The sequence below is a fragment of the Salvia hispanica genome, unplaced genomic scaffold, assembly GCF_023119035.1.
Source record: "Salvia hispanica cultivar TCC Black 2014 unplaced genomic scaffold, UniMelb_Shisp_WGS_1.0 HiC_scaffold_133, whole genome shotgun sequence".
Taxonomy (NCBI): Eukaryota; Viridiplantae; Streptophyta; class Magnoliopsida; order Lamiales; family Lamiaceae; genus Salvia; species Salvia hispanica.
Genome location: NW_025951616.1, coordinates 7,152 through 28,740, shown reverse-complemented (window position 1 = coordinate 28,740; position 21,589 = coordinate 7,152). Strand labels below are relative to the sequence as shown.

Below are 21,589 nucleotides of genomic sequence, written 5' to 3'. Positions count from 1 at the left end.
ATAAGCTGATCCCATTCAGCAGTAGTTTAATTTCGTTGAATTTGGCTTTCCTTGGATTCTAAAAGCAGTAATTTCATTGTATCTTGAATAGTCGGAGGTGGCACCTCAAATAGCACAAGTTTCCTCTGGATATTTTTTTTTTCTCATGCTGTTTCAAACACATATGCTATTGAAATTTGAATATCCCATGTTGCATTTTTATGATTTTCTATGAAATTTCCTGTTGCATCGTAGTGCCTATCTGGAATTTATGATTTATTTGCGGGTAAAATTTGGGGGCCTATGTTTTTTTAAATTGGTGAGGATGCAAAACTCATAAAATTGTGGAAGGAATATGAATCATTGCAAGCTGATAAAGCATTGATGGCGCTCAAAATGGCCCTACTATAGAAATTTGCAACCAGCAGAACATGTTACTGCATAATCGCCAGGTAAGATGATTATATAATTTCTTTTACTTCTTATTGGCCCCACTCACTGCTGTTTGAACTTTATAAATTCATTTGTATTTCAACTCCTACTACAGGTTAGTTAGAATTTTGAACCCTGAGATGTTTATGCCTTCATTTCTATGCTTTTGTCCAGTTCAATTTAAAAAACTCATTTTTTTCAGGGATTTTCTTATATTTTGGCTGTTGTATTATTTGTGAATGAACTGCTTTTTTTTTAGCTTTGTAGTCAAAATTAAAAGCAGATGCTTTCTGTTTCTTTCTGAATCGCCTACCAGTAAATTATTTTCCCTAATGAAAAACGGGATAAGCATAAGATACAAGCTTTAATAAGTTTGGGGAGGTTTCTTTTGAAGGACCTAACTGTGGGTAGCACCCAGTTTTTAATTTTCTCTGATTGACAAACTGAATGGTTAGTAGCTTAAATTTTTCATCAAATGATGCATTGACTAATGAAATAAATTTTCCCCGGAAAATTCCCACCCTACCCTAACGTAAATTCCATTTTCTGAGCTCCTAAATGTTGCCTGTGCAGGTTAGAGGTGGACAGTTTTGGGGGGACTGATTTTATACAGGGGTTTCTGAGGTGGCTGGATGCTCAGTGACATATTTTCAGCTTTCTTTTTTTTTTCTGTTCTTTTTTTTTACTGGGGTACAGCTTCCTATGTTGTATAAACCATAGCCCATAGGTACATGATGTGACTTTGACTAACATTATGCACTTTTGTTTAGTTCTTATATAGGATATTGTCGCCCAACGGCTTCTCCTCCATCTGCTACTCAGGAGAAGGGTACATCAGAGTGCTGCCACCACAAGATAGTATGTGCAATATATAACCAGTAAAAAATAGTTCTTGAAACAGTTTTTTTGTTTAAGCCTAATTTTCGAAGTTAAATGAAAGCATGTCAATGTAAAACTTTCTTTCAATGGGTCAATAGAATTATCTTTAAAGGGGGAAAAAGGGGGAAGCGGATGCCCACTATTAAGTATCATTGAGGAGAGCAAGTATGTTTGAGGTTTTGGGAGAATTGTGATGGATGGATTGCCTGATCATAACACAGTTTACCTGGCTTATAGCACTGGTGGCTAGTGAATGCCTGTCTTTATTAATGCTTCCATTATCCCAATTTACATAAATTTTATCAAAGTAATATAATACTATCTGTTGTTATACCTGAAGTAAATTAATAGACATCGAGGCTCCTTAGGGAAAAAATGGGATGGATAGAACTTAGTATTTAGTGAAGCTTGTTAAGCCAGTACACATTATGTTATAGTATCTCTCTCTGTGTGCTATACATGTAAATTTTCAAAGACAAATACACAGCTACAGCATTGCAAACCTTTCTATTTGTGCACTTATTGGTCTGTACTTTTTTTCCCTTGAAGATTTGTTGCTTTGCTAAACAGCATCTTTTTTCCATGAGGAAATTAACATGTTTAATTTAAGATAGTGAATTTGTCTATTCTATCTCTGAGGGTTCTACCCCGTTTTAATTGAATCTATTTCATGAAATATTTAGGGTTTTAATTCTACACTGAGGAATAATGTCCGGTCGCTGCATGGGGGGCTGCGATTGGTGCAGTTATCGTGTTGAGGGTGTTGCATTGTAAAGGTTGTTTTTTATTTCCATGTTTTTTCCTTTTTTCCCCACACTCTCACTCTTCACTCTGCTATATACTCCTACTTGTAACTTATTTGCATGTATTGATGTATGCTTCTGTATCAGAAAGGAGGTGGGGTTATTGATTTGAACCTTTTCTTACACACTCATCAACTATGGGGCCTACTTTAGCCCAGTTGCAGTGGAGCCACAATGACTACTGAGCCGAGCTTTGCAATTTCATCATGATGTCGTATCTAAGCACACACTTTGTTTTTTTTGTTAAGGAATGCCTTACTTTCTATGTCCTTGGAGTAGCTTAATTAAAAAAAACCCCAGCCCCCAAAATAAACATAAAATTAGAATAAATAAATGTCCACCTTTTTTCCAGAAATTACCCAGCAAAGGTTTGTGCGTGAAGTAACAATTCAGTTCAACCTCTGCATGGAGCCTTGGTATGTTTGTGCTTTTTAGCAGTACTATTTGAACTCTTTTAGGGCTTTGTGTATCAAGTTTTCTATGATCACCATTATTAGCCTTGTTTGATTAGATTGTACTTGTCAATGGCTGGATTTGTTTCATTGTTCCAAATTATTATACTTGGGAAAATTAAATTAAAGTTAACACTGTCAAATTATATACACATTCTTTTTAAGATTGTTTGTTCTGGTAACAATTGTGTCATAAGTATTCCGGGGAAATATCTAATAGGCTAAAAAAAGTATAATGATTGTTGTACTACTTTTTATTTATACCATGACTTTTCCCCTTATTGTTGCTTTCTGGTATATTTAGGTTGAAATACAGCATTTGTGCTGTTGCTGACAAGGGTCTGAAAAAGTCCCCCTTACATCTGCACGCCTAAAGAAGGGAGAAGTGCTATATGTAGAGACTCATTCTCGCAGGTACATGATTTGGGTTAAAATAAATTAAATGTCATTAGATTTTCTACCTTCTAGTTTGATTTCCTACCAACAAGATTTTATTATATTACTTGTCAAGTCTTTTTTCCATTCATATGCTGCATGATCATAGAAATGACTCTTGGGGTGGACAGCACATATATAAATATTGTGATAGTATATCTGACACGGCTGTCATGTTCTTTTCAGTTTATAAGTTGTGAGGGATGAGTTGATTGTTTTTCAAGATGAACAACAGTGTTATCCACCATCACTATCTCATCTTATTTAATGGAGCTATTTTTAGGTATGAACTTTGCTTTAATGGAGAAAAGTAGTAAAAGCTGCAACAGCATCTCATGCACATGGATCTGAAACTGGAAAACCTCAAACTAACAATGCGATTCCGTTAATGGTGAACGGAGTGGTGTGGATGGTGAAAGCACTGTGGTAGACATATTCCGATGGTCTCGCTGTAGGCGTCCTCTTCCTCAGAAAAGTATGCAGAGTATTGGAATTCCGTTGCCTCTTGAACATGTAGAGGTAATCTTCTTGTGCCGCTTTGTCGCTGTAGGCGTCCTTTTCCTCAGAAAATTATGCAGAGTATTGTTGGTTATGATATGAAATGTCCACAACATAAGCTATTATTTATGTTGCAAATTTGTATTTGGTCTGGCCAGGTTTTGGAGGATAATCTGGAGTGGGATGAGATAGCTTGGTCGCAAACTGGTGCCTGGATTGGTGGCAAAGAATACAATCTTGCTCGTGGCACATTTTCTTTCCCAAAGATAGATGTGTGTTGGATGTGCTGAACACAGCATGCGTTCCTCTTCTGAGGGGATTTATAGATAGCGAACTCAATGCTGTAAGTCGGTAGTTTTAGAAGCCAAATTATACTTGCTGCATATGGTTTGGTTTGAGACACTCTTCTCTTGTTTTCTAGTTCATGTTGTTTGTTTTTGTACAATACAACATCCTTCAAATGTTCAGGTAGTATATTAAGCCCAGGTCGGGTTATAGATTCTGCCGCATTGTGCGGACGGAAGAGCTCACATTTCATTAACTCATTACACTCACATTTATTATAAAAATAAATATATAAATGTGGGACCTACATTTAATTAATTTTTCCCATCCATTTTCTTCACATTTCTTAAAACTGCATCGAGTCCAAACTTGGATAATAGTTTAGGACAGACGGAGTATGAATTTTTTATTGATTTTGAGTTTTCTGTTTGTTGGTTAATATATTTTCCTATAGCTAATATAAAATTGTTGAAGACTTTTCTCGGTAACTCTTATTGACTCTGATGTTGATAGTTGTTGAAAATATAAAATATAGAAAATGGAATTTGAGTTAAATTCACAACTCCATCTCGCAATAAGTCCTATTTTTCCATTTTTTGTTTGCAATAGAGTCCTGTTCATAATTAATATAAATGGTAAAGCAGATCTCGCATCAACTAATTCATTTCACTCACATATCATTTAAAATTAATATATAGCAAGTATTTTTTCATTTTGTCTGTTGCTAATGAAGTCCTGCTCATAATTAATATAAATGGTAAGAGATCCCGATTGAACTAACTCATTTCACTCACATATCATTTAAAACTAATATATACAAGTGAAACTCATATTCCACTAACTTTCTTCTATCCACTTTTTTTAATATTTCTTAAAATTCATATCGAAGAAACGAGACTCCTATTTATAAACGGAAGGAGTATAGGTTAATTAGCACACTAGCTCGTACTATTATCTTAGGGCATGCTTGGTATGATGGAATGGAATGAGGTGGAATGGAATGACATTCACTCATTCATTCCATCACACCAAACAAATGAATAGAATGGAAGTAGAAATCACATTCCATTTCATCATACCAAGCCCCTTAGACTCTTAGTCCCTGAGGTCATGCTTGTCACATTTACCAATTATTTGAGAGGTTATAGTATGAAATATGGCTTGGAGGAGAACATAATTTAAGGATATAATGTTAGAGTTCATATTAAAATCGTATTGAAGGACGTAACATTAAAGTTTATATTGAAAATCATATTTATATAGAAGGATATAATGCTGGAGTTCATATCAAAATCGTCTTAAAGGACATAATGTTAAAGTTTATATTGAAATATATCTTTCCGGCTTTATAGCTCATTACTTTCTACACTCGTTTTAGAAATGATAATAAATATTTAAAGTGGAGAAATAATAAGTAAAAAAGAGATAATATGAGAAGAGTCTTATCTACATTATTCTCTTTTTTACTTTATTATTTCTCCACTTTAACTATTTTTTAAATTTTTTACAAAACGAAAGAAAAATCAATGGACTCAAAGCGGACTGAGGGAGTATTTTATAGTACTGTTTTGTATTGTAAAACTTAGTTTTATGCATTTGTGAGAATAAATTTATTTATCAGATGATTTGTCAGTTATCATGTTGATTCAATTCATAGAAAAATAGGAGTAATTGATAATAGAATAAATAGTCCTTCTATATTATAGATTGATCGATAGACTATATTTACGTGTTGCCATGTAAACTAAATTAAAGATCTCAAGAAGTATTCATTTCTAAATCTATGCAAGTCACACTACCCCTTGTGACCATGACCTATTGTTAGAAATAAACGCCTTAACAACTCGAATGATTTCACGTCAAGAACATTGAGTATGTTGGTAATATATTACTTTGACTTGTCAATATGTGCGCTTTTTTATTATCCAATACCATAACATTTCGATAACAATGGTCAATATTCAAGTATGACTAGTATCGTTAAGTAATAGAATCGCATCATGGTTTGCAAGAGCTGATGTTGTCCCCATGAAATATTCTATTCAAAGTTTTATTGTATAGAAATCTAGCTAACTGGAATTAATAGTAATACAATAAATAAAGGTCATTAGAAATCTTAACACTCTTTTAAAAAAAAAAGTAATTATATTAAGACAGGTCAACAAACTTAATTAATTAATGAATATATAATCATGTTATACACAGAGAATTGATTTAAACTAAAAAGTCAGGATCAAACTTAATAGCGACTCTTTAAATATGGAGGATAATCAGATCATAATACATGTAGTATATTGCATGAACAATAAATATGCATTAGATGTATACTACATATACATTTGAATATAAACATGAAAATAAAATAATGAGACAAATAGTGTTCCTAGCTCTTCAAAATTTTCAAAGTTGGACTATTTTCTGTCTCCTAGATTTAGAACTTTGATATTATTCCACGTTCATACTCTTGCGCAAGAATGCGGATGTAGACCTAAACATACATTTATTCATTTTTAATTCCCTATTCTTCCGTAAGAACACAACACCCACATCCGTGCTCTTCCAAATGCATGCTCTTATACTATTCATGGATCCATTATTTTATTATTCAATTTAAATATTTTAATTACGAAAAATATTTTCATAATATTGAAATGCATTCAAAATGCTCGAAACACTATTATAAATTATTAAAAAAAAAAATTACATAACTAAAATCCTAAAAATAAAAAATTATATCCGTGGAAATTTAAAGAGAGTTGTTTGGTGTAGTGTGATTTTTTGGATTGAGTGGAGGTATTTGTAGATGAAAATGTGAATTTTGGGGTAAAAATAATGAAAAAATAAATTAAAAGCGAAAACACTGGATATATTTTATTAGGAAGTGGGAAATTTTTTATATTTAAATCTGAAATTTTAGAGTTTCCGAACTTTTTTTTCAAAAAATAAAAGAAAATCCAGTGCATTGCCGTTCAACTAGAAAATGCCACGTCATCGCTCGTCGCAGAGCACGTCCGCATGTCGGCAAGAGCGCAACGACAGCATGTTCTTCCCATGCCGTGAAGAGCGCAGCGATCGAACATGTCTCTTCCCATGCCGTGACACTTCCTGTGACATCCATGACCCAAAACATGCATCATTTTGCCTATTTAAATATTTTATTGATTTATTTATCATTGCATATTTTTTTAGTGTTATTTGGATAATTATATGTTATATGTATAAGTGTGTATTTGTACGTGAATTTTTGATAGCTAAATTAAATTTGTATGCATGTGTACGTGTAGTAATGTGTGTATATGTGCACGAGATAATATAGTACTACTATTATGTACGTACTTTACACATTTATATATTTTGTTTGGGATAGACTAAGGTTATAATATTAAACAAATATGCATACGTACGTGGCATAGAAAATGAGTATTTTCATGCATTAGTTTGCAGCTCAAGTGTTTACAAAATTACACGTTTTTAGTTTCTCACTTATACGTGTTTTCCTTATAAAAATATAACAAATAATAAGTGAGTCACCTAGTTTTGCAGCTTGACATGTTTTAGGACTGTAGAGATATATATTGTTATTTTTTTTCATGAGAATAAAAGAGGGGAATTTGAGGAAGGTACGGAGTAAAATATTTAGACTTTTGAAGCAACAACTATATATATGAGACTGATAAACGAAGAGAAGGAATCGAGCTTTGAGTAGTTTACCTATCTTAATCAGTGTGTATAAATCACACTTTTAATTTTACATATTTTATGTGATTGATTGCTATGTGTTAAATTGATGAATATTTGAATTATATGATGTGAGCCTAAAATAGTTATGTGTTATTTGATATTGATGGTGGAATATTGAATATGTGAGTGGTGCTATGGATATATTTTTATATAGCACTAGAATATTTGCATCATTAATTAAAGAGGAGTGATGGTTCTGCCTGGGTTCTACGCATATTCAATAATGGACCCGGTCAAAGAAAATGTGCAAAGAGGGGCCTTCGGGAAAGGCCAAATCAAAAGGGCCTTCGTGGAAAGGTCAAATAATTAAAAGGGACCTTTGGGTCGATACAATAAACCCTGACGAGATACTAGGCTTGAGCTCAGAATAATAAACTAAATAGAGTGGATATGCATATGTATATGGAATTAATTTTAATATTTGTTGATAATTGTTATATATATTGGTTAAAGAATATAATTGATTGTTTGGGCTGTGAATTAAAGGTAAGATTTATATACACCGAGTTGTGGCTCATATAAACTACTAATATTTTTCGGGAATAAGATATCAATGATGCATGGGTTGATGTGAGTTAGCAGCTTATTATAAGGGTCGGCGTGACGCATTTTGGCAATCTTCTCTCCTCATCTTTTTGCATATAGATAAATGATAGTATATAGAGTAGAGAGGTCCCACTCTTTCGAGAATGTTTTGAAATATGTAGTTGATAAATATTGATTTTTGAAATTATATAATATGTGTGTTTTATTTACAATACGTGTGGATTATTTATTTTAAATTTTGAATTTATTTATAGTAAGTGTATAAGTTATAAGGGTTGGGTGTGCATCCTGCTTCCCGAAAATGCACCACTGCGCATGCTCATAAACTCGAGTATAAGTATTGACCTTAACCACAAGATTAAAGGGTTTAAAATCCAAATCGGTATTAACAAGTGCAAATCCAAATCGGTAAAGTGACGGCATTAACAAGTGCTTCCGAATATCTCAAAATTTTAGTCCTTTATTTCTAAGGAGTGTTCACTTACAGAACATATCTAGTCCTTTATTTCTAAGGAGTGTTCACTTACAAAACATATCTAAGAGATTCCTATATTTTATCTTTTTTCAATAAATTCTCATACAATTTTTTATTTGTTTCTCTGCTGAAAATTAGAGTTATATACTATTTCTATCTCATAACAAGATCACATTTTGTCATTTCATTCCATTTCATAATGAATCATATTTCATTTCTATCATAAATGTAAGTAGACTCACAATCCATCAACTTATGTCATCCACGAACTTATTTCATTTATATTTTATTAGAAACTACTCCATCCATTCTATATTAATAATGTCATTTTACTATTTTGGGAAGTTGATTCATTTATATTTTTAGCAAAAAAGTAAATTAATTTTTTATTTTATTCTATCGTTATCTCTTTTACTTTATTCACTATCTACTTAACAAATAATTCTTAAACTCTGGGAAAAAAAAATGCCTCAATTACTAAGGAATGAGGAAGTAATATAATTAAAATTCATAGTCCGCTGACTTTCAATCCACCTTTTTTTATATCTTTTAAAACTTATGTCCACATTAAATATGAAATGACTCTTTTAAAATAAAATGATAGTACGAAAGGAAAATTGTTATCACTTATCTGCAATAAAATTGATTGCGTGTATAGCAAGTATTGTTTCAGTCTAATAAAAATGAAATATTTTTCATTTTTTGGATTGTCTATTAAAAATGAACGTTTTTTAAAATGATACATAACATCATTTCTATTTTTTCATCTCTCTCGTTTACCCCTCTTTATCACTCACAAAATAACATTACATCAAATTTTATATCAAAAAATAAATATTTCATTTCCACAAATGAAATAACTCTATCAATACTTTTGAGTTGTCTATTAAAAATGAATCATTTCCAAAATAGAAATAACTTTATCAATACTGTCTCTCTTCTTTAACTCTAAAACAACATTTTATAAAATCTGCCAAAAAATAAATATTTCATATTTATTGGGATAGAAAGCGAATATTTCTTTTTAGAATATCTCAATAAAGTTGAGTTATTTTATTTTTTAATAAAAATAAAATATTAAATCAGTCTTATATTATTTACTTTTTATTATCTTTCCTTGAGTATTTTATTTATTTATTTTATTTTATTTTATTTTTATTGAATCCGCTCAACACTATTTCTTCTATATTTATGCCCAAAAGTTTGGACGCAAATTTAGCTGAGACGAAGTGAGTATTTTCTTTTAAAAAATCTTGATTAAGTTGAATTATTTTTAAAAAAAAAATTAAAACAATTAATATGCGTGGGCTGACGTATCATCAATTTTCTGGTTAACTGCAACCATTCAACAAAAGAGGAAGAAGCAAAAGGAGGATCTCTCTATCCGCCGGCTGACTTTTCTGCTCAATCTGTAGATTTTCATCGGATTTATGGATTTCAACTCTCGCTCCTCTTCCGCCGCCGCTTCCTTCTATACATCTGTTGTTGCTCTTCCATCATCCTCCACCTCCAATTATTTACCTTCAATTCACCCCTTTCGCTCAGGATACGTCAATCTCCTCTCACCGATCCCTAATAGGTAATTCAAAATCCTTATTGTTTGTTGTGATAGAAAAGATTCTTCTTTTTACTGCAGCAATCCGCGAAACTCTTCTATTTATGCAATATTGCAGTTGTTCCCTTTCCGTTTTCCCTAAATTGTTCCAAATTGGATAACGGATTTCTACTGAAAGAGAAATAAGATGAGCAGTGGTGGTGCTGGCCACAGAGCTAAGGCTCGTAGCATCTCCGGTTGGACTGATTTTGACCTTAATCAAAGAAGGAAGCAGCAAGGTGCTGCCGACAATCATGATTCCAATCCTTATCCTTCCTTATCAGCCCTAGCTGCACCTAGAAAAACGAATCCCTTTTAGTTAAACCCTTTTCATCCGTGCTTGCCCCTTCAATTGCTTTTCCTTCCTTGAAAGATGTCAAGAGTAGCAACTCTCCAGCCACCACTTCTACAGCTGAGAACGCTGCCACAGCTAAGTTAGCTTATGGAAAGCTTAAAGATCGCCACCCCTGGGCAGATGAAAGCTTGATTCAGGATGTTTTGGCTGGTGTAAACGACAATGTCGATGAGGCTTTGTCTTTACTAGAAGCAATGGTCATTACTGATAATCATCAAGTTGACAAGAAGGAAGAGTTGAGTCAAGCTGCAATAATTTTGACTCTGCAGCTGGAAATCACAGACAATCCATGGATGGGGATCTTCATTACAGTTACTGGATATCATCAAGTCTTTACCCGTTGAACCCGAGCCTGAGTGGGGAGAGGATGATGTCTATCTGATATACCGGAAAGATGCAATAAGGATGACGAGGTAGTACTATGTTTCTTGATTATGGTCACTTTTTGTGCAGCATATAAGTAATGATTCAGACCATTGTCTCATAGCTATGTTCTGTTTCTAGAAACATATTGCATCAGACTGTTTTAGTTTCTTATGTCCTTTGCTTGTTATATTTTCGTTGTTTTCAAGTTCTGATCCAGTCGAACCATTTCCATCTGAAAGCAACTATTGTCTAATGCTTGTCAGCCGATGACATGACATGGTTAAACCCTTTTTCCATTTTCTGCCTGGTTCTGTTGTGTGTTTTGGTTAGTGGTTGAAGGTGATAAGTAATGATTTGTTTAGCTTAGTAGAATAAAGTACTGACTCAGTGCCATCAAAATGAGATGCCCAAGAAAATGCTCTTTCTGAACTTTCGTTTTCTATTAGCACGTGTAAACCCGAATGATTCCCACTATGTTAATTGACTTATTCAAATGCATTAATGTTGAATTCTTCATGTTGTAGAATAAAATGCCTGCCTGTGCAAATATACCAAAGTTATTACTTGGAAAATGAAAAGATCCCACTCCCAAACAGGAATTCTCAATAATCTTTTCTTGCCTTTTTATTTAATTGTTCCATCTCATATGATCAGATCAGCATCTCGTCATTCAAAGTCTGCTAATGATGCATACATAAGGGTGACCATGCAGCCGCTCACCATTTCTCAGTTAAAGCTCAACAAGAATGGGCTGCTGCTAAAGGGCTCAATGCTAAGGCAGCCAAAGAAATTCTGGATTTGAGGAATTGTAAAAATGATCCATGGACATTAGATTTACATGGTCTTCATGCAGCAGAAGCAGTTAAAGCATTGCATGAACATTTAATGAGTGTTGAAACCCTACTATCACCGCACTGTTTAGAAGCACAGCAAGTAATGGTAAAGGAATCCAGCGTGTCAGTTGCTGCATCTGCACAATCATCTGGTCAGCTTGAGATGGAGAAGTTCGGGAGACGGCACCCAACTTCTAGGCAGAGGATTACATTGTTACAAGTTATAACAGGTATGTGCCAGAAAAAAAAAGAATCCTTTGGAATAAGCGAATAAGGCTGATATTGATAGAAATGTTGCATGCACTTGGTGGTGAAAACAACTTAGAAACCTCTGCAAACTTTAGATATTGGCACTCACTTCTTTTCTGTGTGTAGGTTAGAGTAAGGAATCTGATCTGATACAGTCATATATTTGCATCTCTCGCAGGAAAGGGTAATCATAGCCGGGGATCAGCTGCACTCCCATCAGCTGTCAGAAACTTTCTCAGTGAGAAAGGGTGAGATTTCCTTCTTTCCTATTATACTTTTGGCAGAGGAAGTTTTGAATCAAGATAGTACAGTGGAACAAAATGTCCTGGTATTTGATAACTAGTATACTCTCTGCAGGTATAGTTTCGATGAGACTAGACCTGGGGTTATAATGGTACGACCCAAGTTTCGGTTGCGATGAGCCATTGGTGTCCCATTTGAAAAAGAATAAACTGTGCTACAGTGAGCTGGTGGTATGTGAATATATATTGATTACTATTATGCAATCTAATTTCTCCTATGTTGGGGTTGACTGAACTACCATAAGGAAATTCATTGCTGGAAGCTGCTGTTGTCAGTGGAGGCACATGTAACGAACATACAATATTTATGGTGTGAATTAGTGTTAGCTGAGATAGTACAGTTGGTCATGTTTAGCTAGTTACTCTTACAGATATATCATGAGTTTAGTGGTTTAAACATAGAATACTGTACATGTACTACAAGGTTAGCATTTCAGAACAGGATTTAGTTTTATGACTCAATAGCCCTGAATCATGATTATTTTGTTAGCACTATTAAACCAAGTGATGTTAAGGTAGAGCATGTGTACTCCTTTTTGCTACTGGGCCCGAGATATCAGCTTTGGCCCGCACTGTTCACTGCGATTCGGCAAGAATTTAAAAAATGTCAAGTGCCCTGGTTTATCACTTCTGCATTGGGAAGTGCACCATGGACTACAAGTAGATTCCTTAAGTTACCCCTGTTTTTTGTGTCAATACAATTGAATTTACTTCCACTCCCGATTTCATTGTCCATTTGCATCAGAGTTGCAATAAAATATTTCTCTCATGGTGTTTACGGGTTCATGGCGATTGTATTGGTGTTGCTCGGAGCTGTTATAGGAAAACTAATAGTACGATGTTAGCACATCGTTTTAATAGACTCGTTTTTTTTACTATGTGGTTGAGTGTCGTGATGAAGAATTTGTGACGTTAGCTTGGGGGACTCTTGTATTTTAAACAATATTGTGCTAGTTTATCTATCTATGTGCATAACGTTCATTTTATGCATGAAATTATGAGATAAGTTGCTGGTAAATATGAAATGCATACAAGTCTCCATCAAGACCCACAAATACAATTTCTGTAAAACAAAAAGACTTTCAGTTGAGGAAATTGATGCAAGTTTGATCACTAGACACCCAAGCATGCTGACAAAATATGACAAAGTATTCTACACACAAGAAACTACCTAAAATGTGTGGTTGATTGTACAAGGTTTTGTGGTGGGATTTGTTGGACAAATCACGAATGTGACCTGAAAGTGAGGCTCTTTCACTACCACGTGCTGGAACGTGCATCATACCCCAACGTTCAGATCGTTTTCTTTATGAATCGGTTTACAGATTTGGCCTACCATGCACAATAACTTATCCTTTCATCTTTTTCCATGTCTGATAACCCTACATATATTAACATACCCACCAATGTAAATTCTCTATGTGGGTGTTCATTAGAGTAAGACCGAACAGGGCGGATGCAGCCCTTTAGTAGGTGGGGCATTTGCCCCTCCTCACCTCTTCCCCTCCCTTCTATATTTATTACAAATTTTCACGTATATATGTAAAATTATATCAAATGCCCCTTCTCAAAAATGAAAATTTTATTAACTTTGCCACTCCTATAATGAATTCCGGCTACGCCCTGGTCACCGAAGCATAGCTGAACCGTTGGCTAGTCACCTCTAAATATGGATCATAATATATTATTGAATCGGATAAGAACTAACCATTGGATGAGTCAATCTCCTTGCTGACTTGCTGTGATCAGACAATGGGAGTTTTGTTGCACTTGCATGGTGTACGATCAATTAGAATTGTTAAAAAAGGTTAAAACAAAGAGATGGTGATTAGAAAAAAAATGTTTAGTTTCGTCAGCACTTAGAGGCATCCACTTTCGAACTTATAGTGTTTGACATAGAACACACTCCCTCAGCATATAAATTGGGACAAAAGAAGCAGTAGCATTGACAGGCTTGGATCCACTGCTATGTCAAAGAGTACAACACGGAATCCCCATTGAACCCGATTATATGCTTTAGCCATATCCAATATCAGTGTCACATTTGGCGAGGGTTGCATTTGTCAAGTTCAGTATCACCTCTTGCGCCAAGAGGCGCAGAGGTGATACATGAGCTGACAAATGCCAAGATGATACATGAACTTGACAAATGCAACCCCTCGCCGAATGTAGCACTGAAATTGGCCAAAGCATATGATTTGTTAAGTGGGATTCCTATTAAAGGTCTTGAAACAGATGCATCAGCTCATGTTAGTTTTCAATCTTGGTGAACGGTTCTCCAGCATGCTTCTTTAATTCCTCTTGCGGCCTTAGGCGAGGTGACCCCTTCCGTCTTCTCTTTTTGTGCTTGCAACAGAGTACCTCTCCCGGTCTCTGGATAAGCTCGCCCTATGCCAGAAAAAATGGCATATTTGACCAAGAGCTATAAAATCATTTTTACCCAAGCAAAACAAACGTCCCTCCACAAAGTGGTTAACTGTCTTGCTCACTAAGAGGTCCAGGACGGATGGCTCAAACTCCATGCTGATGGCCCTTTCTACCGAACGTCTGGTGCCGCGGGAGGGTGGTCTGTTCAGGTACCCAAGCGGTAATTTGTTAGAGCCTTTTGTACCTTTCTGTTACGTGGTGAGACCGGACTCTTTTGTAGCTATTTCAGTTATGAGATAAGAGTATGAATGTGTCTATCCTAATTAAGTAATTATAGCATTATTAGCTTGATTGAAATGGACATTGAGGCCTCCACCCTTCACTTCATGGTTTTTTTTTTTATTATTTAAAAAAAAGAAAAGAGTACTAACAGGAAATAGTACATTCTGAATCCAACTAACTAGGTAGAGTTAGACCTTAGACTGTTTGTGGATGAAGCTCTTGAGTTCGGAAACGAGGAGCGTAGATTCAGGAAGCTCAGGAAAAATGTAGAAGGCGTGGAACATGTTGGGGTAGTCGACGAGATAAGCTTCTTTCCCGGATTCAATGAGCCAGTTGTAGTAGCTCATCTGCCAGTCCTTTAGCGAGTCGAACCCCGCCACCACCACCATGGTCGCCGGAAAACTAATATTCGAAATATCAACTGCGTTCGGCCCGCACACATTGATGACCTCATGGTCGCGGTCTGCCAGGGCATGAACGCCTTCCACATGAACTGCGTCCGGGCAGGGTTGACAATGACGTCCACGCCTTCCAGCTCGATCTCCGATTTCCGGACCTGCTCTCCCCCGAAGAAGGGCTGTATTGCAATCACTCCGAGTACCCTGAGCTCGCCTGGTGGCTCTGCGTGCTGGGCAACGCGCAGAGCCACGTGGTGGGCCAGGTTGCCCCGGCGCTGTCCCCTGCCACGAAGCAGCGGGACAGGTCGGCCTTCTCCGGAGGATCCTGCTCCCTCGGCCTCGAGGAACCGGAGCACGTCGTAGCCGTCGTCGTACTGCGCCGGGTACGGGTGCTCCGGGGCGAGGCGGTAGTTCACCGAGACGACGACGGCCGGGATCGCGCGGGCGAAGCGGCGGCAGACGTCGTCGTAGGCCTTGAAGTCGGGGAGAGGTAGACGAAGCCGCCGCCGTGGAAGAAGACGAGCACGGGAGTTTCTGAATATCGGAGTCGCGGGGGACGAAGAGGCGGAACCAGAGGCCGCGGGAGGGGTCCACGGGGACGTCGGAGGTGGCGACGCCGTGGCGGGGCTTGGAGGAGGAGGGTGGGACCTTCAGGATGTAGGTTAGAGTCGAGAAGAGGCGGCGGTTGACGGTGCCGTCGGGGCGCATGGTGGCGTCGGTGACGGCGCTGAGGAAGAAGAGGCTGATGCGCGTCTTGAGAGGGAGCTGAGGTCGGTGTACAGCGGATTTATCCATCACACCCAAATCAATTTCGAATTCAAGATAGATTGGGAGAAAATCAAAATACAATGGAGGGTAGGGATAGGCTGTAGTTGAATTTATTGGTGAAAATATTACCGGCCCACACTTTTTTGCAGTACGGTATTTAAATCTTACCTGTCGACTGTCGTCCAACCACCCACCAATCGCAATAACACACTTTTCTTCATTATTTTTACCATCAAGTACTCCAACTGCGGACTAATCGGTTGCAAATTGATTGAGTTGTAAATTTTGAGCTAGTCTCTTAGAATTGGACTGATCAAAGCTAAAATTTAACAATGAAAAATAATTTTTTTTACTTTAAATGATTCTTGAATTATATAAATATATATAAAAAATAAATATACTGGAAATAATACTATGATATCAAAAAATTCAATGTAGAAAACAAAAAAAAAAAATCAAAAGGAATACATATCTCCCATCAATAATGAGTAAAATTAGTCATATTTATACTACTCCATATCTTATTAATTTAAGTGAGAGGTTTTAAAATATATATTCACACTCAAGAATGATTAAATCATAAGCTATTTATCTAAAAAGATATTCCACTTTTCTTTTTAGTCTCACAATAATATCATATTTTCTTTTCTTTAAAAGATTCTCTCTCATATTAATATATAAAAATATATCATCCTTTCCACTTAACATCAAAATAATATAACGCATGATAAATACATAAATTGATATTAGAATTATTAAATTAACGCAAAGATTCATGGAAGGTAATTTAGGAATTGTTATTTGATAGTACTTGATAGTATCAATTTGTAGCAATTAATGATAATAGGAAAGAAATATATACATGGTTTAGAATTAGAGAATTGGTAGACGCCTAATTTTAAACATTTGTATCATAGGAACTAAGGACAGTTGTGAATAAAAGTTAATTCCGAGAGTATTAATTAACTAGAGATAGTATATTAAATAATACTTCCTCATCTCCAATGAGTATGAATAATGGTTAGAATTTTAATAATTAAGAGAAGAAGTAAGAGAAAGGGTATGAAAATAATGTTAGTGAAAAATGGGATCCACACTATTATAATGGTATAAGTTGTTAATGATAATGGTATGTTTTTAAATAAAATGATGTGTAAGGGTAATATGTAATTTGAATTTCCAAACTAGAAATTTCATACTCCTTCCGTCCCATTTGAGTCATATACATTTTAGGTGTCCATTTTAAGTCACTTAAAATATTCCATAAATGTATAGGCCCACATTCCACTAATATTTTATTATAAAACTAATATAAAAAGAGACTCACATTCCACTATCTTTTTTACCAATTTTCCTTTACTTTTCTTAAAATCAGCCGAACTCAAATGGACTTCTAAAGTGGACGGAGGGAGTATTTTTTAGGGACGAACGAATAAAAAAATAGTTCATACTCTTTTCGGACGGAGGGAGATAGTCGTGAGCCTTTAGTTTTTATTACTCCATATTTTTTCGTCCACCAATCCAAATTAAAACTCGAACTGCTAATCTTCATCTTCATTTAGTTTATGCAACCTAAGCATGACGGCCCTATTAGGCGTAGCTCCGATGGTCTTAGCAGTTTGATTCCCTAAGCCCCGTTGAGCGTGGCTTGGCTCCAGCAGATGCGTCACCCTCCAATAGCCCGTCTCAGAATCCGCCTAGCCTCATTTTTCTGATATCTTTATTTCTATTTTTTTTGTAAAATTTTTATCTTACTAAATAAAATAAAATATCAAAACAACATAAATTAAATGTAACACTACAAAATATTTAATCAAAAAAATTAATAGAACGAAAATACTAGTAGTACTTAATTAAAAACATAGAAAATTAAAAACCAGATCACTATTCCATTCTCAAATGGCTTTTGAGTTGGTTCATGAGTTCCCCAAGAACTTTCGCTTGGCTGGGTTCTGATAGGCGGTGAAGGCGTAATGTGTGTCCAACAACAGCCTCTGCGCCGGACCCAGACCAAGGACGTGAGTTGCGGTCTTGGGGCATCAGAGATAAGGCTTCTGGCTCGGATGTCGGTGCCTTCACCTTTCCTTCCTCTTGGCCACTTTAATCCCAGTGGGACGATGACTATCTATACGATAAGTGTGGTATTTCAGAATTTTGCCCGCTCCTGCATAGCTTCTATGACCACAACTAGTATTGGGCTTTTATTTCAGCCCACAACTCAACTAGGCAACTTGACATTTAAGTTCTTGTAATATCCAAACTCAGCCAATCGTGACCATTCATTCAAATCATGATTGCCTCTATGCGATGCCCTTTCTGTTTGCTCTTCTTCTCCCTCCGCCAATTCATTCAAATCAACACCTTGTATCGTTGCATTTGCTGTAGCAATCGCAAGAAATCAAACAGATTGAAGGTGAAAGCTACGCGGCCCAGCAAGAAGAGGATTTCCAAGTCCTGACAGCCATCCAGACCAGATACAACAACGTAGTAATTGTTGATACAACTGAATCAAGGCTTCTTCTTCTCGACTCAACTCGTACGCCTCTCGATTCTAGAGCATTTCATTCGTAGTAGTAAATGATAAGGAGTGGTTAATCTTAGCTATGACGCTGCAGATAATGTGCATAGCATGCTTAACAAAGAGACCAAATGGACAGATTCCTATTGGGTATGTTTATGCACATGCTGTGTTGTTTGATGATGGAAAGAAGACTTATGAATCATCATGTCGATTTGCAGGATGAGTTTAGTGCATTGCCACCTGTGGTTCCTCCGGGCCCTATTGCAATCTTTGGCTTGGTAAATTAACTCACGATTAAGTGTCTCAAGTTTCCTCAGTCTCGTCTTTGAATTGATGGCTCAGTCGAAATGTTAGGGCGGAGGAACGGCTGCACATTTGATGCTTGATTTGTGGCCATCGTTGCAGATTCATGGCTGGGAGATAGATGAAATTGTAATGTGAATATGTTATCATCCTCAATTCTGCTATAAATGCCAACTAACTGCTTGATTGTCTCACACTTTCTTCTTTCTTGCAGTTGATACATTTGTCCAGAGAATATTTTGGACTGTCCGACTTGGAGAAGCAAACTAGAGAGGGTGGACTGCTTACTCCCTCACATCGGTGATGTTTTCTCCCGAAGCTGCTATTTCGGGAGGATATGCAGGCATCGTTGTTGATCTGTTTGCAGAGGGAAAGGTTTTGCCAGAGTTAGAACAGGTGTATACAACTTCCATTTTTCTACATTTTGTAGCAATGCAATCACTCTGAAAACTTGTAGTAATATGATTATTCTTGATCAGGCTGCTACTTGGTTTACAACTATCTGAGAAATTGATGCCTGGAGGCCGCTTCATGGTAAACTGTGGTGCGGGTGAAGGTGAAGCGGTTTCTCGAGATAATGAAACTTGGAAGCTGAATGCAGCAATTAGGGCCATGTGTGAAGCATTTCCTGGTCAAGTAGGGTTGCTTCTTGTCTTTCACTTGCATTTTTTGGCCAATTGAGTTCCAATTATAATTGTTTGTTTTATAAGGTGAATTGGAAGAAGATGCCAAAGGGTTCAGGAGAAAACTATATGGCTTTGACAGGGGTTTTGCCAGATTTGAGTGCCTGGTCTGCTACTCCCCCCTTACCCGCTCAATTCAAGACAATCCATGGAAGACATGTACCTGAAGAGAGACAAGTTCTTATAATTCATCTTTCATTTTCTATATGTATCATTCAAATATCACACCTTTATAGAGCTAGAGAATGATGATGAGTTTCAAAAATAAAATATATACACATAACAAATCTAAGTTCATACTTTACAGCAAAGTGAACGAATAAGAAATCAATAAATTTAATGCTGATTGCACGTAGCTATCTATCTATACATAAATAAAAGAGGACTTTTGAGAAATATTATAAATGCCATTGTAACTCATGAAATCATTGACTAATAAAGTTTGTTTCGTTTTTCAATGCAATAAGTGGAAAAGGTTGTAATGATTTACGAATTAGAAATCTATAAATTTAATGCTGAATGCAGAACTATACATAATATATTATAAATAATTGACCTTTCATCTTTATTATGAATTAATTGCACCAAACTATTTTTGTCCCAAAAGTTATAATTATAAATATAAATTGTGGTTGTGAGTTTGGGAGGAAAAATGGTATGGGAGAGATTGATTTTAATAAATGGCATTAATGAGAATATCACAAATTAATGGCCTCCAAATAGTGAGAATATGGCCCAGTTTAAGCTTCACCCACTATAACGGAGAATAATCATTTAAATATTCCAAAATCATCGTCTTCATTTCTGTTGCAAAAACTCTGACTGGCGTTTCATTTTTCTCATCCTCCCAGCCCAGGTAATTCTATTTCTGCCCAGCTAATCATTATCCTAAATTTCAATTTTATTGCTAATTTTCTCAATTAATTCTGTTTTATTGATTTGATTACGCAACTGCCCTTTTGTGCCTGTGCTGATTTTCAATTTCCACTCAAAATTCTCTTTCAGGGAACTTTCAGTGTGTTTGACATGGGCGGAGATTAACTCCTCTCGATCTAAGCCCGGGGAATAATTAAACCCAAAAAAATACATGTATTAGTGACCAGAAACCCTGTTTCCCATCTATTTTCTTTCCTTGTTTATTCAATTGTACCTTCATTATCGTTGTTTCTGCATCTTTCATTTAGGCTCTTTTTTGTACATTTGATAGATGTTTTTTGTGGAATTGCTGCAGAATGTCCCCCCTGTCACCCTGTGTTATTTATGAACCTACTAGAAAATTTTTTCTGATTGAAAATGTTCCAACATCGAATTCAGATTTGCCATTTCAATTTAAACAAGTACGTACATTGATTGCTACCAATTTCCTCTTTTTGTTATGGCATATCTAATTATGCAGAAAAGTTTGCAATAGATCCGTATATATCAACTGCACTCTGCAACGACTCTCATCGCATTACTTATTATTAGGGTTAACATTAATATGACATGCAAAATATGTTTTATTTTTATCTGAATAGCACTTATCCTGACTGTTAATTCCCACTGTGATGCTTGAGTATTAACTATTTACAACTTATGTTAAATGATCTAGTCTCTTGATGTTTAAAATGTTTTTGGGTTCAATATTTTCAAGATGACCCTTCCTCAAGTACCTAAGATATATCCCAGTCTAGCAAATTAAGTGTATCTCATACTTTGTAGCATTGAGCCCAACGTATTGGTACTTTTTGAGGCCTTCATGCTTATCGACACCCGTGTTGCCACTCAACAACATGCATGTAGTATCCTTCTCTTCCTTTCTAACTGTAATTGAGATTACACATGCTTATTTTTTTTTTTGGTTCTGAAGTGTTGTTGTTTTATCCTTTGACCAAAACATATGGAAATTAGCAATACATCGGATATTCCTTTAATTGGTCCATTGCTGCTTTCATCTCTTGTGTATGGTCTCCCATTTAATGATTCTACATCATTCCGAATTTGTTTTGATCCGGGTTTTTTTCGCTAACGTAAAAGGGCTACTGGAACCTTTTTCCCCCCCTC

At 35.8% G+C, this 21,589-nt stretch overlaps 1 protein-coding gene, 1 long non-coding RNA gene and 2 pseudogenes across 2 annotated transcripts; 3 read left to right on the top strand and 1 right to left on the bottom strand.

The window, feature by feature from the left end:
• Positions 1-2,900: 2,900 nt before the first annotated feature.
• LOC125198271 lies at positions 2,901-3,724 on the top strand. Its single transcript, XR_007172375.1, has 3 exons — positions 2,901-2,959; positions 3,264-3,499; positions 3,637-3,724. It is a non-coding gene; the product is annotated as an uncharacterized LOC125198271 (long non-coding RNA).
• A 7,392-nt stretch (positions 3,725-11,116) lies between these two features.
• Positions 11,117-12,742, top strand: LOC125198269. The gene is made up of 4 exons (XM_048096652.1): positions 11,117-11,165; positions 11,553-11,903; positions 12,101-12,170; positions 12,280-12,742. The coding sequence occupies exons 1-4, from the start codon at positions 11,117-11,119 to the stop codon at positions 12,341-12,343; spliced, it is 534 nt and encodes a 177-aa protein (XP_047952609.1). The 3' UTR covers positions 12,344-12,742.
• A 2,164-nt stretch (positions 12,743-14,906) lies between these two features.
• LOC125198270 lies at positions 14,907-16,155 on the bottom strand (annotated as a pseudogene).
• A 1,857-nt stretch (positions 16,156-18,012) lies between these two features.
• LOC125198268 lies at positions 18,013-19,801 on the top strand (annotated as a pseudogene).
• Positions 19,802-21,589: the final 1,788 nt, after the last annotated feature.